General features: G+C 48.0%; 2 protein-coding genes across 19 annotated transcripts in view; one reads left to right on the top strand and one right to left on the bottom strand.

Moving 5' to 3' along the window:
- Positions 1-10073, top strand: part of mctp1a (multiple C2 domains, transmembrane 1a) — a 224733-nt gene extending 214660 nt beyond the window's left edge. For 10 of the 17 annotated variants that reach the window (XM_036935500.2, XM_036935499.2, XM_036935498.2 and 7 more), the window contains one exon: positions 6428-10073. In XM_036935500.2, the coding sequence (XP_036791395.2) occupies positions 6428-6499 (72 nt within the window). In that variant the 3' untranslated portion in view covers positions 6500-10073. The remainder of the gene's footprint in view (positions 1-6427) is intronic. The other 7 variants (XM_090190188.1, XM_036935502.2, XM_036935501.2 and 4 more) reach the window with 1 other exon arrangement.
- A 3112-nt stretch (positions 10074-13185) lies between these two features.
- slf1 (SMC5/6 complex localization factor 1) overlaps positions 13186-18040 on the bottom strand; it is a 38747-nt gene continuing 33892 nt past the window's right edge. For both annotated transcript variants that reach the window (XM_021620907.3, XM_021620908.3), the window contains exon 18: positions 13186-14037. In XM_021620907.3, coding sequence (XP_021476582.3) covers positions 13508-14037 — 530 coding nt within the window. In that variant the 3' untranslated portion in view covers positions 13186-13507. The remainder of the gene's footprint in view (positions 14038-18040) is intronic.

Raw genomic sequence — 18040 nt, 5'->3', positions numbered from 1 at the left:
TCATCATCCCTGGGACACATTTCAATCTTTCATTTGAAGCAAGCAATTAGTCTCCACTCAGCAGCCTACAAACTTGCCGGGAAAACGCTCCGTTTGTTCTTTGTCTGTTTGCCTACTTTCACCTTGACATGCTTCTTCTCTGTGAAAACTCAACAGGAGTACCGTCGAGTCCCCTGTTTATGGGTGTCGGTGCGCTGGCTGTTGTTTTTGGCACCGTTTAATACCCCTAATGCAAGGTTATAGGCATCACAAAAGATGAAGCCTGCAGCAGCTTCCCCCCCCCCCCCCCCCTGTAGAAACAGCATAGTGTAGTGTATCATTAAAACGCCCTCTCTGCCTCCTCTCATTGGCTTACTTATATCTGCCTTTTCCCGCTCCGCTACCCGCCCAGGCGCCTTCAAACCGGAATCCTCTCGCTTAACGACTGGGCGACAGTGAGAGAGAGAGAGAGAGGGAGAGAGAGAGAGAGAGAGAGAGAGAGAGAGCCGTGCGGAACACCGGGTCCCGGGACGCCGCCACCGTCTGACACTGCTAAACAAAATGCTCTCTGGTATGCGCGGCGCCCCCTCCGCAGTGCACACTTCAAAGGCTGTTTTGTAGTTTGACTGTCGACATGGGGGAGAAGAGAGGAGGGCGGGTGGCGAGGAGCGAGGGTGGAGCAGCCTTTGAGCAGCGCCAGGTCTTTTACCCACTGTCTCCCAAAGATGTTATCTCTGTGCTCCACACTTTGTTTTTAAACAAATTGCTAGCTCACTGTCGTCACCTTTTTCCCCTCCCTCTCTCTCTTTACCTCTTTCTGAGGGTTTTTTTCTTCTCACTAGCTCCTCTCCCGCTCCTCTTTTTTGACTTTAACTAGCTCGCCACGTCTTCTTGTGCAGGGCGGTGTAGCTTTATTAGGAAGGGTGAGCGTGAGCACCAGCGAGCGGCGCCGCGAGTGCTGCACGGCGGGCCTGTCACCTGGAAGGTGGAAGGGAACGGGTGACGTGTGGGAGAACGTCTCTCCCTGGCAGCTCTTCTGAAAGAGATGTTTTTTTTGATTGAGCTATTATTGTTTTTCCCCCTTTCCTTTTCTTCTGTCTGGTTCCCTCCTTTCGATAAGGAAACTAGTTTCTCCCAAAATGCAAAACTTTTGTTTGTCTAGTTTTGATTTTGATTTGAATGGCAACAGACAGTCCCAAATTGCTAAATCTTTTTTTTTTTTGGGGGGGGGGGGGGGGGGGTTGTAGGCGTTTTATTTTATAATGGGGCACTAACAGGCAGTGATCTCACAATATCCTGCTTCGGATACTTTGTAGGCGTTTTCCTCACTCCCTGCATGCTTTTGAAAATATGCCCAATGTTGTCCAATGATATATGAACAACAGAACTCAGGAGTCAGGACTGTCACTGTGCTCCTGGCAAAGCACTTTGAAAGTGAACGTGTCCCACCCCCCAAAATGTGCATTCACTCACTCACTCCCTCTCTCGTTCATGAACTCATTCACTCCCTCACGTATGGACATGGCAGGATCTCAGCCTCACCCGACGATGGCATCTCGCCAGCTCTGCGACGGCCCCCTAAGCTCCCATAATGAAACTCTGACTGACACAGCGCAGCCCTGCATACCAGCAGCAGAACAGATGGGACGGGGCCATATAAAACCTGTGTCCCCTGGGTTTCTGCTCCAGTGTCTGCTTCAGTTGGCCAGACGAGAAAATTATCCCCACCCACATGAGAACAGTATCTGTCATCACCCCCACTGTTATGTGGCTGGACCCTCTCTCTCTCTCTCTCTATCTCTCTCTCTCACTGTCTCTCTCTCTCTCTCTCTCCCCGGATCTGTGCTCATCACCAGAACCAGTACAGATGTACAGGACCACTCTTCTAGTTCCTCCACTCTGCAATCCTCCGCTCCGGACCTCTCTCACACTGCCCATTCACTCAACCTTATTTGTTCAGCTGTAAATTGATCCTGTGTTTTGTCAGATGTTCTGCTTGTAAGCCGTGGACAGCGGCTCTGAATCAGCCCCGTCTGCTGTGCTAGCAATGCGAAGAGGAGGAGCGTATGGTCGCCAGTCACCGATCCCTTTATGGGTGAAACATTGGTGGTGACCGCTGTTGAAGGGTTAGGGGGCGGGGTTTAATTCAATGACCGTGTGATGTGCCTTGAGTCATGTTGTGAGACAGATGAAGGCTAGGTTAGACAATGCCTGGTGAAGTGGCACTGTTTAGCGGTAGGAGACGAATGGGAAAGCTCTAGCTAGCGCTCTCAGACAGCCACGATGAGAGATTCTTGTGTTCCGGCCGCAGCAAACAGCGACCACACTGGAGATGGGGAACGCTTAGATGACGTCCGTCACTTGTCTGGCGAATCTGAGAGGGTGTCAGTCAGTGTGGAGTGTAGTGTACCTCAGGCTTTCAGGGATGCCAGCGTCGTGTGTCTCCGTGTGTTGCATGGCTTTGTCTCTGTGAGTGAGGGGCAAATAGAGTGACAAGCCACTATGCATGAACACCCATTACTGAGTTGGAAACAGAACTCCGAGAGTTGTTTTTGATAGCTTTACCCACCGTCATGTTTAATGGATGATTCCTTTGTGTCGATGAAAGAAAATGTGTGCTGCAGAAACACACCATTACTGAATCCATGTCATATATGGCTCCCTGTCCACCTCACCATACAGGACCATAATTAGTATGAGGCGACGCATCGAGCTAAACACTGTAGCCTTCATTTGTTGCCCGATTTAAAAGAAACAATACCAATGGTAACGAATAAAACACTAATGACCCCCTGATTTATGATGTTGTTGTTTACCCTTTTCTTTTTACTGCCTCTCTTTCTCTCTTGTCTCTCGCTTCCCCCCCTCTCTCTTGTCTCTCGATTCTCCCCCATCTCTCTTGTTTCTCGCTTCCCCCCCTCTCTTGTCTCTCGATTCTCCCCCCTCTCTCTTGTCTCTCGATTCCCCCCCTCTCTCTTGTCTCTCGCTTCCCCCCCTCTCTTGTCTCTCGATTCTCCCCCCTCTCTTGTCTCTCGATTCTCCCCCCTCTCTCTTGTCTCTCGCTCCCCCCCCCCTCTCTTGTCTCTCGCTTCCCCCCCCCCCCCTCTTGTCTCTCGCTTCCCCCCCTCTCTGTCTCTCGATTCTCCCCCTCTTTTGTCTCTCGATTCTCCCCCCTCTCTCTTGTCTCTCGCTCCCCCCCTCTCTCTTGTCTCTCGCTTCCCCCCCTCTCTCTTGTCTCTCGATTCTCCCCCCTCTCTCTTGTCTCTCGCTTCCCCCCCTCTCTCTTGTCTCTCGCCTCCCCCTTGTCTCTCGCTTCCCCCGCTCTCTCTTGTCTCTCGCTTCCCCCCCTCTCTCTTGTCTCTCGCTTCCCCCCCTCTCTCTTGTCTCTCGCTTCCCCCCCTTCTCTTGTCTCTCGCTTCCCCACCCTCTCTTGTCTCTTGCCCCCCCCTCTTGTCTCTCGCTTCCCCCCTCTCTTGTCTCTCGCTTCCCCCCCTCTCTCTTGTCTCTCGCTCTCGCCCCTCTCTCTTGTCTCTCGCTTCCCCCCTCTCTCTTGTCTCTCGCTCCCCCCCTCTCTTGTCTCTCGCTCCCCCCCTCTCTTGTCTCTCGCTTCCCCCCCTCTCTTGTCTCTCGCTCTCCCCCCTCTCTTGTCTCTCGCTTCCCCCCCTCTCTTGTCTCTCGCTCCCCCCCTCTCTTGTCTCTCGCTTCCCCCCTCTCTTGTCTCTCGCTCCCCCCTCTCTTGTCTCTCGCTCCCCCCCTCTCTTGTCTCTCGCTTCCCCCCCTCTCTTGTCTCTCGCTCTCCCCCCCTCTCTTGTCTCTCGCTTCCCCCCCTCTCTTGTCTCTCGCTCCCCCCCTCTCTTGTCTCTCGCTTCCCCCCCTCTCTTGTCTCTCGCTCCCCCCTCTCTTGTCTCTCGCTCCCCCCCTCTCTTGTCTCTCGCTTCCCCCCCTCTCTTGTCTCTCGCTCTCCCCCCCTCTCTTGTCTCTCGCTTCCCCCCCTCTCTTGTCTCTCGCTCCCCCCCTCTCTTGTCTCTCGCTTCCCCCCCTCTCTTGTCTCTCGCTTCCCCCCCTCTCTTGTCTCTCGCTTCCCCCCCTCTCTTGTCTCTCGCTCCCCCCCTCTCTTGTCTCTCGCTTCCCCCCCCCCTCTCTTGTCTCTCGCTCCCCCCCTCTCTTGTCTCTCGCTTCCCCCCCTCTTGTTTCTCGCTCCCCCCCCACTCTTGTCTCTCGCTCCCCCCCCTCTCTTTCTCTGTTTTCCTCTCCATTTCAATTTCAATACACTCACAGTAGTTCCAAAATAGTAAATACTTTTCAAGTGTCATATTATGTCTATATACAGTGTTGTAACGATGTGCAAATAGTTAAAGTACAAAAGGGAAAATAAATAAACATGAAGATGGGTTCTATTCACAATGGTGTTTGTTCTTCACTGGTTGCCCTTTTGTGGCAATAGGTCACAAGTTTTGCTGCTGTGATGGCACACTGTGGTATTTCACCATGTAGATAAGGGAGTTTATCAAAATTGGGTTTGTTTATTAATTCTTTGCGGGTCTGTGTAATCTGAAGGAAATATGTGTCTCTTGGGGTGGCAGGGTAGCCTAGTGGTTAGAGTGTTGTACTAGTAACCGGAAGGTTGCAAGTTCAAAACCCTTGAGGCAGTTAACCCACTGTTCCTAGGCCGTCATTGAAAATAAGAATTTGTTCTTTACTGACTTGCCTGGTAAAATAAAAAATATTATGGTCATACATTTGGCAGGAGGTTAGTAAGTGCAGCTCAGTTTCCACCTCATTTTGTGGGCAGTGTGCACGCAGCCTGTCTTCTCTTGAGAGCCATGTCTTCCTACGGCGGCCTTTCTCAATAGCAAGGCTATGCTCACTGAGTCTGTGCATAGTCTAAGATTTCCTTAATTTTGGGTCAGTCACAGTGGTCAGGTATTTTGCCACTGTGTACTCTCTGTTTAGGTCCAAATAGCATTCTAGTTTGCTCTGTTTTTTTTGTTAATTCTTTCCAATGTGTCAAGTACAGTAATTATCTTTTTGTTATCTCATGATATGATTGAGTCTAGTTGTGTTGCTGTCCTGGGGCTCTCTGGGGTCTGTTTGTGTTTGTGAACACAAGGACCAGCTTGCTGGGACTCTTCTCCGGGTTCATCTCTCTGTAGGTGATGGCTTTGTTATGGAAGGTTTGGGAATCGCTTCCTTTTAGGTGGTTGTAGAATCTTTTCTGGATTTTGATAATTAGTGGTTATCGGCCTAATTCTGCTCTGCATGAATTATATGGTGTTGTACGTTGTACACAGAGGATAATTTTGCAGAATTCTGCTTGCAGAGTCTCAATTTGGTGTTCGTCCAATTTTGTGAATTCTTGGTTGGTGAGCGGACCCCAGACCTCACAACCATAAAGGGCAATGGGTTCTGTAACTGATTCAAGTATTTTTAGCCAGATTCTAATTGGTATGTCGAATTTTATGTTCCTTTTGTTGGCATAGAATGCTCTTCTTGCGTCTCAGATCGTTCACAGCTTTGTGGAAGTTACCTGTGGTGCTGATGTTTAGGACGAGTTAGGTATAGTTGTTTGTGTGCTCTCGGGCAACGGTGTCAAGATTGAATTTGTATTTGTGGTCCTGGCAACTGGACCTTTTTTGGAACGCCATTATTTTTGTCTTACTGAGGATTGCTGTTATTCTCTCTCTCTCTCTCTCTCTCTCTCTCTCACTCTCTCTCTCTCTCTCTCTCTCTCTCCATAAGCGTAGAACAACTTTACTGGTTAGGTTACCTCTGGGTTAGAGAATATAAGCATGGGAGAAAATCTCCAATTTGACCTTTCTTGCCAAATGATGTTTTGGACACACAGGTGGGGTTTGTTCAGTGTGCCTCTCAGAGACAGGGCTGTGTTACGACTGTCTGGTCCTTGTCTGGTAGAGAACAAAGCCGATGGAGGTGGAGAAAATCATTAATTGTGTTTATTTGAATGGGGCTGTGTGTAGTTGGCCTCGATATGACTTGTTCATAATCAGACTTGTACAGTTCCAAAAGCACTGCGTGGTCAAGCCTAGGCATGGTGAATACAGTTAGCATTGCATATTGCAGGGTTTCATAGACGGAGCAACACTACACACTGCTACACTGAGGCTGGAGCCTAAACTGGAGTAGCTCGTGAAGGGTTAACCTGTGTTTCCTGCATAGCCTCCGTGCACTCAGGGATGGCCCTGTACTCTCTCCAAGCTTTCCCATGAGCCTTTGCCCTGTTCTGTTTGTTTGTGTGATCCTTTCCCCCCAGGCCACTGTTCCACACAGCTGGACGGACACACTGAGCCTGCCCAGGGTGCTCACTGACTCTATCCCAGCATCCTGCACTTTCCCCACCTGACTGCCCGCTCTCTCTCTCTCTCTGTCTCTCTCTCTCTCTCTCTCTCTCTCTGTCTCTCTCTCTCTTTCTGCGTGTGTGTTTTAACAGGTGCAGTACCGAGAGCTGAAACTGGATCTCAGTCATAGTCCAAATAAAAGAAAGAAAAACAACCCGGGGTAGCTGGCTTTGTCCGCCCACGGAATCTTCCCTCCCTCAACGGCCCGACACCGAGGAGCAGAGGAAGGCTGGTCTGGACCTCCTCAACTCTCTCTCTCTCTCCTTTTTTCATCTTTTCCTCTTTCTCCCTCTTCTACTGACTTTATATATACATGTACAGGCTCCCGAAGTGTAATTATCACTGTAGAAAGAGACAGCAAGAGAAAAATCGTAAATTCTGAGTTTAGAGATGAGCCTGGATGAAAGTGGACCGGACCATTCCAGACCCAGGTGTTTACAGCATTGTACCAGTCTGACAGATGTACAAGTCATGCTCAGCTGTGTGACAGTTATGAATTCCCCCGTAAGGAACATATAATTTAACCCTATCATAGTCAGAAAGCCGCCAACCAGGTAGAATGGATGGTCTACTTTTCCAAATCTGAACTCCCAAATTACCTCTGGGTGTAAGCATGTGGACCAATAGATAAAGAGCGTATTTATTCATTCTTTTACAAAATGTTGTAAATATTTTTTGTTGTATTTACATTTTGGATTAAATTATTATATTTTGAGGGGGGGGGGGGGGTGTATTTTAAGAGGTCAAATGTTAATTGTCTCTTCAGTTCTTAGGCCTATATACATATCACCCTGTTCCAGTGGTCCTTGACTATCCAAATGAATGATAACTTCAAAACCTCAAAAATCCTCTTTTAAATGGAACCCGGGGACTGCTGCAGTCCTGCCGATATGCCATTCTTCCGGTCTTCACGACCATCAATAGCGCAGATCAGTGTTTTTCTACCCAGAAACAGGGTGTCGTTTCCCCCCAGAAGAGGCAGGCAAGTGTAGATCTCTGCTGTGCCACTGAGCTAATATAGATGTCACCCTGTGCAGACAGAATCGCCAGGCAGGCCTTAGGCAGCCCAAGCGGTAATCTTATTTGAAAGGCTGGTCTCCTCTCCTCTCATCTCCACATGTTGCCTCAGTGGGCACACACACACTCTCCAACACTGTGCCACAGGCTGGCCGCCATCTCCATCTGCCCCACCTCCTGCTCAACTATGATCTCTCTTTCAAGGGACGAGTTTGTGAATACGTGTATGTGTGTGCATGTGTCCCACTGGGCAAAAACAGTTTGAATCAACGTTGCTTCCACGTCAGTTCAGCGCAAACAATGCTACGCGACGACGCCTAATCAACGTTGCTTCCACGTCAGTTCAGCCCAAACAATGCTACGCGACGACGCCTAATCAACGTTGCTTCCGCGTCAGTTCAGCCCAAACAATGCTACGCGACGACGCTGAATCAACGTTGCTTCCACGTCAGTTCAGCCCAAACAATGCTACGCGACGACGCCTAATCAACGTTGCTTCCGCGTCAGTTCAGCCCAAACAATGCTACGCGACGACGCTGAATCAACGTTGCTTCCACGTCAGTTCAGCCCAAACAATGCTACGCGACGACGCCTAATCAACGTTGCTTCCACGTCAGTTCAGCCCAAACAATGCTACGCGACGACGCCTAATCAACGTTGCTTCCACGTCAGTTCAGCCCAAACAATGCTACGCGACGACGCCTAATCAACGTTGCTTCCGCGTCAGTTCAGCCCAAACAATGCTACGCGACGACGCCTAATCAACGTTGCTTCCGCGTCAGTTCAGCCCAAACAATGCTACGCGACGACGCCTAATCAACGTTGCTTCCGCGTCAGTTCAGCCCAAACAATGCTACGCGACGACACCTAATCAACGTTGCTTCCACGTCAGTTCAGCCCACACAATGCTACGCGACGACGCCTAATCAACGTTGCTTCCACGTCAGTTCAGCCCAAACAATGCTACGCGACGACGCCTAATCAACGTTTCTTCCACGTCAGTTCAGCCCAAACAATGCTACGCGACGACACCTAATCAACGTTGCTTCCACGTCAGTTCAGCCCAAACAATGCTACGCGATGACGCTGAATTAACGTAGCTTCCAGGTCAGTTCAGCCCAAACAATGCTACGCGACGTGGGAAAACTGATGGCTTTGCACAAAGTCGATCCACGTCAGGGAATTTTCAACCTAAATCCAATGACCAGATGAAATGTTTGGTTGATTTCAGGTTAGTTGACAATTGAACCAAAGGTAAATCAAAGGTAGACGTTGAACTGACGTCTCTGCCCAGTGGGGGTGTTTATGCAAAGCAAACAAGCAAGCTGTGTGTGTGTGTGTGTGTGTGTGTGTGTGTGTGTGTGTGTGTGTGTGTGTGTGTGTGTGTGTGTGTGTGTGTGTGTGTGTGTGTGTGTGTGTGTGTGTGTGTGTGTGTGTGTGTGTGTGTGTGTGTGTGTGTGTGTGTGTGTGTGTGTGTGTGTGTGTGTGTGTGTGTGTGTGTGTGTGTGTGTGTGTGTGTGTGTGTGTGTGTGTGCGTGTGTGCGTGCGTGCATGCTGGGTGTGTATGCTACATGTGTGCACATGTAAATGTGCATGGGTGCATGTTTCTGGAGTCGTCTTGTCTCTTCTGGCTCTGGAGAGTGATGTGGATGGGACTGTGAACTTGTAGGGCCAGATGCTGCGTTTTGTTGGAGAGGTCGACCGTTAGACGAGCAGCCAGTTAGCCGCTGTGTGACAAGACACGACGACGGGTGGCCAGAGACAGCAGGGCTTTGCGCGTATGCGCGCGCGCACCCTCTTTCCAAAGCTATCCCATTATCCCTCTCACTCTCCCTCTCTCCCTCGTCAGCGGTTAGGAACGTGGCCCTGTCTGAAGGGAACGTCTCCTGGGTGTCTCCCGAAAGCATCTGTTGAAAGATCACAGCGTAGGCTACATCTGAAGGGGCCTTCCACTCCTCCACATACCCCTCTCCCTCCCTCCGTCCTTTACACTTCAACAAGTGTAGATCTGCCACTTTGGAAGGCCATTGGTTTGGTTTGTTTGAGAGATGCACTTGAAATACAATAACATGCTGCGTGGAATGTAGGACCTACACGGGTTATATCATCCTCTCTAAAATGCAGACTCGTGTCTATTTCTATTGCCTAAAGGGGACAGTTTGAAAACCTGAATATGTATGCGTGAACTACTGTACGTGGTATAATTTACAGTAACTGTGGTGGGTGGTATATTGTGTGTGGTCTTGTATCCAAATATTCTAAGTTTTATAACATTGTTTTGGCTATGTATGCAAGCAAACCAAAGTGATTTATTTGACGTGACTGAAAAGAAAAGCTCAACAGAATGTATCGGACGGGCATAAAGGAAAACGGCACTTTCATTTGCCCCCCCCCCCCTTTTTTTTTTACTCAACTTTTTTTGGAATGATGTACATAATATGCTTGTAAATGGTCTAATGTCGGTTGATGATCTTGTATCGCTGTATGCTTGTCATTGCTCTCCGAGGTATTTTCGCCTGCTGTGTTGCCTGTGACATCATCTTCACTCTCCTAGTCCTGGCCAATGGTTGTCGAGGACAAGGACGGGGATTTGGGTTGGGTGGGGGCAGTAAAGGGAAAGTTATGAGAAAATAATGTGCATCTAATACGACCAATAAATTCACCAGATGTATGTCGATTATTTTGGAAAAACTTGTAAAAGATTAAATATTTTGTATCATCTTTGTAGATTTTTCATTCATTGCCAAAATGGCATTGAGCTTCACGAAGACAAATACATAGCCAGCTACACAAAAGGCTGGTCTGAAGTGCATACCACCCGGGAGGGCCCTTGAGGCCCCTGTGTGAATCCTCTGACGGGATCATTTATTAGTCTGGGAGTCCCTCCACTGTCTGAACCTCCTCCATCTAAACTCCTGTACATCACTCCTCACAGCCCCATAAATGACGACATGCGCACCCAGCCAGTGGTACTCCCCTCCACAAGAAGAGGTCAGGAAGGAACACTGGGCTATTAGTCTCTGCTCCTCTGACAAACACACATCATCCTCACATATCAGGTGTGATCGCTAGCTCCCTCTAACACACACAATCACACCCTACAGTATAAGCCCATCTCTTTATTGAAGTTCCGCACTCAGGAAATAGTTTGTGTGGCCACGGCTAATTTTAGGATGTTCTTGAGCACCCAGAGGTGAGCTAGTCTTACTCCTGGTTACCCCCCCACGCCCCCTCTTCCATCTCTGTCCTGTGCCCCCAGCTCAGGACACTATGTGACCAAACACCCATCCGGGCTCAATAGATGCTTCCACTGCCAAACAGAAAGATAGACCTTTGGTGAGTGTGTGTGCGTACGTGCCTGTGCTGGTGCATGTTCAACTGACACGCACCTCAGTTTGTTGCCCTTTCAATTGCTCTGCAATCGAATGCTAAGCAGCATGGTTTCTCACAACGGTAGAACTGCTACTGGAAGCCCCAGTAGGTGATACTGCAGTGAGTTGTTGCTTATTTGAAAGACTCCTGACCCGTACCAGCCACTAAAGAAGTGAACAGCCTTACAGGGTTAGAGGTTACTGTAGCTTTCCCTGCATGGGAGAAGACTATTTGGGGTAAGAGCATGGGTAGCTCTGCCAATATTATGTTGATCTGAGTCCTGTTGAGTCGTAGTTGAGTTGTTTGGAGATTCATCCTTCATTCCCTGTAACGGATTAAGCTCTTTATTAAAGTACTATTGTTATTGCTTACCTGTCTGTCTCGTGCTGCACGATCACATGCACATTCAAATCAAATTTTATTTGTCACATACACATGGTTAGCAGATGTTAATGCGAGTGTAGCGCAATGCTTGTGCTTCTAGTTCCGACAATGCAGTAATAACCAACAAGTAATCTAACTAACAATTCCAAAACTACTGTCTTATACACAGTGTAAGGGGATAAAGAATATGTACATAAGGATATATGAATGAGTGATGGTACAGAGCAGCATAGGCAAGATACAGTAGATGATATCGAGTACAGTATATACATATGAGATGAGTATGTAAACAAAGTGGCATAGTTAAAGTGGCTAGTGATACATGTATTACATAAGGATGCAGTCGATGATATAGAGTACAGTATATACGTATGCATGTGAGATGAATAATGTAGGGTAAGTAACATTATATAAGGTAGCATTGTTTAAAGTGGCTAGTGATATATTTACATCATTTCCTATCAATTCCCATTATTAAAGTGGGTGGAGTTGAGTCATTGTCAGTGTGTTGGCAGCAGCCACTCAATGTTAGTGGTGGCTGTTTAACAGTCTGATGGCCTTGAGATAGAAGCTGTTCTTCAGTCTCTCGGTCCCAGCTTTGATGCACCTGTACTGACCTCGCCTTCTGGATGATAGCGGGGTGAACAGGCAGTGGCTCGGGTGGTTGATGTCCTTGATGATCTTTATGGCCTTCCTGTAACATCGGGTGGTGTAGGTGTCCTGGAGGGCAGGTAGTTTGCCCCCGGTGATGCGTTGTGCAGACCTCACTACCCTCTGGAGAGCCTTACGGTTGAGGGCGGAACAGTTGCCGTACCAGGCGGTGATACAGCCCGACAGGATGCTCTCGATTGTGCATCTGGGCTTTGTGACACTTCCAACTACATTGCAGATAGAAATGCCGTGAATAGAGCCAATGTAATTCCCTATTCTACGTGCATAGTAGAAGGCATGTTTGATGCATGTTGATCGACATAGCCTATTTCTATTTGAACGTTCCACAACATTCAATTCTGCAGAAAGTGTCGCTGGCCTGAGTGGCCTTAATTACATTGGCAGCACCTGCACTGCATTGGGACTCTCCATAAACCATTTATTTTTGAAGGAAGGACTTTGGTTCAGTTTGAGTAAGTTAGATGCTCTGACAGAGCTTTGTCATTAAAAAGTATTTATTTTACCTTTCACCTGCGTCCTGAGTTTGTACTGTGATTTTTCTATTCAGGATCCTTGAATGCGTCGACCCGTGGCTACACCACAGCTTATATGTGGCCTTAACGGGAGTCAAAGCCACATCCGTTGTGTTGCAACTAAAGAGCTGTTTATAATGATCGGATCTAACTGGCCAACTCTGGAGGTTGTCAGGCACACATTGTGTCCGGACATCTTACAAGTGTAGAAGGTGAAATAATTAAAATCATTATCCCGCCTTCTAAAATAATTGACAGGTGGCACCATTGACTTATGGCATCAATATGGGTCTTAAAATAAATATATTTTTAAGAATATCTGTCAAATAATATGCGTAAAGGGAGGGACCAGAGCTTTTATCCAACCAATCACAATTGCTCAGCCCCTGAGGCGGAGCTTCCTTTAGAACAAGATTAGTTTAGCATTGACCATAGACCCAGTTGGGAGGAGTTTGCTTATTTTAGACCATTCCATGGTAAAATCTCCACCCACCCAGGTCACCAGGTAATACAAACTGAATTTGCCCGTTGTGGCTGGGATTAAATCCAGGGCAGTTTTAACACTTGAAAATCAGCTGTCTAGTGTGCTAATCTATAACAGATTGGAGGGGAAGGTTCAAGGTGAGGGGGCGTGGATCTTCTCATCCTTTGCAGTTTGTACGGGGCCTAGGAGAGCCCTATTGTGACCGCTTTACTCCACCAGTAGAGACCCACTTTTTACATACCCATGGTGACTCACAGGGTTTCCGACCCATAGTTAAAAAAATAAAAAAAGGGCTGATGTAATTGGTTAAACCTACCAATCCTTTAGGATATAACTACCTACCTAGCCCTTGAATGCATCCATATGAGGATGTTGTGCAGCCGCTGTGAATCATTACATATTGTACCAATTCTCAATACAAAATATATTTATTCAAAATCTATAAAAACAGTGTTGACATGAAAATGTATATGAACAATTGAAAAAAAAGACTAACAGTGGTAGTGTGTCACATGATTAACGTGAATTCAAATGTAAACAACAATCATTTATGCACGTCACAATTCACTCAAAAGGTGCGGTATAGAGCAGGAACCTAGACAGTGGAGATCACATTCACAGGAAACGTTGTCCATGTTGGCTAAAGCATAAAACACCTTTAAAAGTCTGTTATAGTGCTCTGCTCTATAACGTGCTTTGGATTGAATAACGGCCGCAGTCAATGTCCATTATCAGTCAGGTGTGTGTGTCACAGTGTGTGTGTGAGAGGGCAGCGCTGCTCTGTGGGCCTTCATCTCCTCCAGCAGGGTGATGAGGAGGCGTGTGTGTGGGCCCTGGCAATCCCTGATAGCGGGGCACAACTGAGCCAGGCATTCCTCCACCCCCAACGCGGTCTCCATGTCCTCAGCCAGGCGCACCAGCCGTGGGTCACCCCAGCCCGCCGTCAGCCTCCGGGCAGAGTGGCTCTCCAGGGCTCTGGCCAGCTTCACCCCCAGGGAGAGAGGCCTGTCCTGGGCCTGGGAGGATGAGAAGGAGGGAGGGAAGGGGACAGCCCTCTCTATCTGGTAGGTGAGAAGCAGGCAAGTCAGCAGGCAGGAGCAGGCCTCCAGGAAGGGTAGGTCTCTGACCTCTGACCCCAGGGCCTCCAGGACCGCGTCTCCGGCAAGGGCGCTGCGTTGAAGCTCCTCCCTCAGCGTGACGGTGGAGGCCAGGTCCAGCGCTGTCCGGCCACGGCCATCCCTCTGCTGCAGCAGCTCAGAGCCTGCAAGACAGATGGACAGAGACAGACAGAGTTCAACTTTAACCTTTCATCTTGACCCCAACAAGATTACTTTAGATTTCTAGTTAGTTTATACATTCGTTGCCATTTGCAATATTTTGGGCATTCCAACTACTGCTATTAATACCATATTTACACCATCGTATGACTGAGCAATAGGGAGTCAAATTGAATTCAACTTTATAAATGACATTAAAACAGTGCCTCTCTTAAGAAAACATGGTCATGTTTTTGAAACGTTGCATACATGTGCAATTAGGGCCTGAGAAGCATCAGTGATGAAATCATGACACACAACGAACGCACGGTTGAGCAGCCAATTTAAGAAGCGTAATTATGAAAATACACTGAGTAAACAAAATATTAAGAACTCTTTCCATGACATAGACTGACCAGCTGAATCCAGGTGAAAGCTATGATCCCTTATTGATGTCGCTTGTTAAATCCACTTCAAATCAGTGTAGATGAAGGGGAGGAGACAGGTTTAAAGAAGGATTTTTAAGCCTTTAGACATTTGAGACACGGGTTATGTATGGGTGCCATTCAGAGCGGGCAAGGCAAAAGATTTACTACGGGGTATCGTTAGTAGGTGCCAGGCACACCGGTTTGAGTGTCTCAAGAGCTGCAACGCTGCTGGGTTTTTCACACTCAAAATGTTCCATGTGTGGCAAGAATGGTCCACCACCCAAAGGACATCTAGCCAACTTGACACAACTATGGGAAGCATTGAAGTCAACATGGGCCAGCGTCCATGTAGAATGCTTTTAACACCTTGTAGAATCCATGCCCTGGCGAATCGAGGCTGTTCTGAGGCCAAAAGAGGGTGCAACTCAATATTAGGAAGGTGTTCCTAATGTTTTTTCATACTCAGTGTAAGACTCCATGGGGGCCAATGGGACTGCTTTTAGATATATATAGTGGAGAGAGCGAGACAGACAGAGAGAGAGAACAGCTGTTAACCCACAGGGCCAGCCAGGGCATTCAACTCACTTTACTGCTAACTTATGTTGACACGATTAACTGGTCACGTTGTGGTTGTGTTTGGGGACTCAGTGAGATAGTGACCTAATATGAGTTTTCGGTTTACACATGCTTATGTAACACATTAGGCTGTGTCAGTGCAGATTAATCAAACTGAGAGGCATTGCTAAGGGTTGGGAAACCGATATGATGAGGCTAGAGGACAATAAAGTCATTGTCGTTCAAACACGAGACCGATTTGATCTTGTCACGAACCGCATTTCCCCTCGCTCATATATAACATCAGTAGGACAGTACATGATGCATACGTACACACAAAATGTATTTTCACGCAAAGCCAGTTTCACTGTGTGTCGTTGGGCAATGTGTTAAAAGTACTTTTGACATTTTCTTGTCTTCTCCCACTCTCCTCTTCCCTTTGTGTGTTCATAATAAAAGCCTTTTTCCCAGCAGCGGGCCCACGCACACTTGGCCGATGTGGAGCAGGCCGTGTGCACCCTTTGTTTGCTTTTAGACATCCTAAGTTCCTATAGCAAACTGCACTTGATGCCACTTGACTGCTCAACCTCCGCAACGTTCCCGCCACTTGTGAGCTAGTTTAGGGCTCTCTGACGATTCGCCGCAGAGTCTGAAAGGCAGCCAGGCAGCGGTTTCTGTTTGACAGACACTCTGAGGCTTGGGAAACCAGACGGGTAAAGGAAGGACAATTGCCGTCCCTGTCGTTGGATGCGGTTGGCGCGTGTGCAGAGGCGGCACCAGGCTTAAAAAAGGGAGGCTCTCCTTTAGTCCTACGATTTAATACACCGAATGGTGCTCTTTACCTTGCGTGCGGAAGTTGGCATTCAGCAAGTTCAAGTAGCTCATTATCTAGGTATTAAAATAAATACAGTACATACATTGGAATTATTGGTTGGCGCTCTCACACACACAGTAAATACATACCGTACTCACGCTAAATAATGTTATTTATTATGGAACTTTAGGGGAACACCCCCTTTTTTTTAAAAAAGGTGGCCATCACGACTTGTGGAGAGAAAAGGGAGCTTGCAAATGAAGAGGTGTTTCTTTCTTTTTCCCTCTCGAATACGGCTAGCCAGCTCTGGCGCTCGGAGGAATAGCGAAAGTAAAGCACATGACTCGGGTACCACGGGAGGTCAGCTCTCATCTACCTTTTAGTGCTTCAAGCTCAAGTGGCAAAAACTCAATCTGCATAAATTGGCACGTTAATCTACATAAACTTTTACATTAGCAGGGACATTTACAATGCAGAGGTCAGCCAGGGAGCAGCAGTCAAGGACGTAAGAGCACGGTTTCGATCAAAGCCGCTCTAGAGAGAAATAGAGAGAGGGATGGAACGAGAGAGAGGTAGGCGAGGTGAGAAGAGTTCTTCACACAAAGCAGGTAATAATAGCCAACCACTCCAGGTTTATTTGGCCTTGCCATTAGGCCCATTGAAAAGGAGTGCTTATGAAGTTTCAGGTCAGTCATGTCATGCTCAGGCAAAGGGCTTTGGTCCTTGAGGGGAAGCATTCACAGTATTTGCCAGGTCTATCAAGTTTAAGAGAGGGGGAGAGAATTTTTGTATGTCGGGAATGGGCAATCTTCGCACATTTCTTCCAGTTTTGAGCCTCAAAAAAAGACTTTCAAAGTGGGAATATTTTGTTCACAATAGCTGTAGCTTTCAGTGAGGGGTCCAGCCTTGGGTTGTGCTCTGCATGTGCCTTTCACACCGTCAATTAACATTTCAATGGCAGAAGGCCATGTTCTTGAGTACTTTTTGGAACTCTTCTCCAAAAAGGATTAAAAAAAATAATCTTTTCAGTCCACAGAATGCAGGCTCAGCTCAAGTGGCCTTCAACGATCCATGTTTTTGTGTGTGAAAAATCCCTGGCAAAGGAGTGCACCATCATCCATGACTGTAAATTCTGTTGAAACATCCTGTGGCCCTCCCCTACATGCTTGCTAACTACAGGGCACTTATTGAAATACAGGAAGCCAAATACTAAACCTACAGTCGGGTATGATGGGCACAGCCACCAACCCCCCACTTATTCTGCTCCCCCTTTCTCCATGAACTGAGCTCTCCCCCCCCCCCCCCGAGCTGATTTACCCCCCCCCCCCCCCCCCCTCCCCTCCCCTCCCTACTCCATGCAAAAGAGGCCTGGGCCCAAATCAAAAACATCAGTTGTGAGTGACGTGTCAGGCTGGGCGAGGCAGGCTTGCTGTGGTCCTGGCCTGCTTGCCGCTCTGCCGCCATATCAAACTGCCTGACAGACAGGCCACAACACGGGGGAGTAACAGAGACAGAGAGAGGCGTAGTGGGGGAGGGGGGTTTCAGCAGAGACCGGTCTGTCTCTATGGTGGTCTTTCTATCCTGCCTGGATGTGTCGGTCTACCTGTACACACGCGCCCCAAAAATGTTACCCGTAACTAGCCCAAGATATCTCATCGGCGTAGTTTCCAAATGGGAACAAAGGAAGTATAGTGGGCAGAGGAGGTGGGCAGAGCTGAGCATGTTAGCTAGCGAGCTAACATGTTCAAGCATGTATTTGCATATTTTCGTTAGGGAACGCCTACCCTGAAGTGCACACAATTCGCCCTTGTGCTCTTTCTAAACAATGCCATTTTTTAGAAATGGTGAAGCCTACAAAAATGTTGTGCACTCTGTTCGATTTTAATTTGGGGAACAGAAAACTGCATTGAGATAGTGTTTCATCAATGAGAACATTTGCGGTGGTCACCTGGTCGATCTACAAAACATTCCCTAGTTGATCGCCAAACATTTCCGTAAAGCAAAAACGCCTTGCGTTCCTGTTTTTGTTGGCAGCGGGAGCACTTGATTCAGCAGCCCTAGCGCCAGGAAGACAAAGTGTTCCCATCTCATGCGTCTGACGGTAGAACGCCTACCCGACAGGCCCAGAGAGAACAAATCAAGGGTACCTATAGGCCTACCGCTGGACAACCGGATCACCATCTGCAGCGTTTCCTCGCACCATAGACAAGA

This window comes from Oncorhynchus mykiss, chromosome 11 (genome assembly GCF_057628025.1).
Source record: "Oncorhynchus mykiss isolate SJ-2025 chromosome 11, ASM5762802v1, whole genome shotgun sequence".
In the NCBI taxonomy this organism is placed as follows: Eukaryota; Metazoa; Chordata; class Actinopteri; order Salmoniformes; family Salmonidae; genus Oncorhynchus; species Oncorhynchus mykiss.
This window is presented reverse-complemented; position numbering and strand designations above follow the sequence as displayed.